Source organism: Xyrauchen texanus, chromosome 25 (assembly GCF_025860055.1).
Source record: "Xyrauchen texanus isolate HMW12.3.18 chromosome 25, RBS_HiC_50CHRs, whole genome shotgun sequence".
Classification (NCBI taxonomy): domain Eukaryota; kingdom Metazoa; phylum Chordata; class Actinopteri; order Cypriniformes; family Catostomidae; genus Xyrauchen; species Xyrauchen texanus.
In genome coordinates, this window is record NC_068300.1 from 10,561,088 (window position 1) to 10,562,056 (window position 969).

General features: G+C 39.1%; 1 protein-coding gene across 1 annotated transcript in view; it reads right to left on the reverse strand.

Annotated features, from left to right (window-relative positions):
• Window positions 1-242, reverse strand: part of plekhg5b (pleckstrin homology domain containing, family G (with RhoGef domain) member 5b) — a 31,339-nt gene extending 31,097 nt beyond the window's left edge. The window contains 1 exon segment of the mRNA XM_052092138.1: window positions 106-242. Coding sequence (XP_051948098.1) covers window positions 106-148 — 43 coding nt within the window. The 5' untranslated portion in view covers window positions 149-242.
• Window positions 243-969: the final 727 nt, after the last annotated feature.

Consider the following 969-nt stretch of genomic DNA (forward strand, 5'->3'; position numbering starts at 1 on the left):
CTGGTGTTTTTGAATGAATGTCTTTTTATATGAAGCATAAACCTGTTTGACGGAAGGTAACATGAGAGGGTGTTCGAGTGTGTACGAGTCTCTAGGGTTGTTTACCTTGTGGCTGCAAGTCAAATCGGGGGTGTCTGTCAAAGTGCATACTGTCAGTCTCATCCAGGTGACAGCATGAATCACATGACTCACACAGGTGCAGAGGGCTTTTACCATTCAGTTCCTGACAGTCAGGGTGATGGCACACCTAGAGAAAGAAGGAAACCATGAGACTACAATTTTTATAGAACCTCTCATAGTCACTCAAAGCACAGAGGCATGGTGATGTTTGCTTCTCCCAGGCCTTAGAATGACATTAAATACATCATCAAATCAAACTTTTGTGACTTTCAGTTCATGTCCGTTCTTCTATATGCTAGTGGACTCCTACAAGTTGACAAAATAAACTTTTAGTCGATATACACATCTTTCTCTTCTGGGAAAACGAACCACAAATTTGGACTTATGTTGCACTCAATGGTGTATACAAATTGTGGTCAACCAAATACCACCTGCTGCCAACTGAAGCATATCATGGTTCATGGCTGTGATGTAAAGCAAAGGCTACTGGATATTTAGAAGGGAGAAAATGGACAAACCCTTTAATATGTCCCACCCCAACTTCCTGTTTCAACACAATAAGTAAGTAAACTATGGAATTTTGGGTAGTAGAATACTGCTGTAAAGTACCAGTAACCATATCGGTTTGTGCTTTGCAAAAAGGTTCCCATTCAAAGGATCATTCATGAGCACCTATTTGAACCACAAAATGACAAATGGGACTCTATATCAAATGAAGGCCACATCAAATGTGGCGAAATAGTGTAACAGTTTTGTTCCAAAAGTAAAAATTACATAATTTTCAATTCCTCTATGGGAAAAAAAGTAGCAATAACTTAAAAACTTTTAAAGACAGACCTACATGAGCTC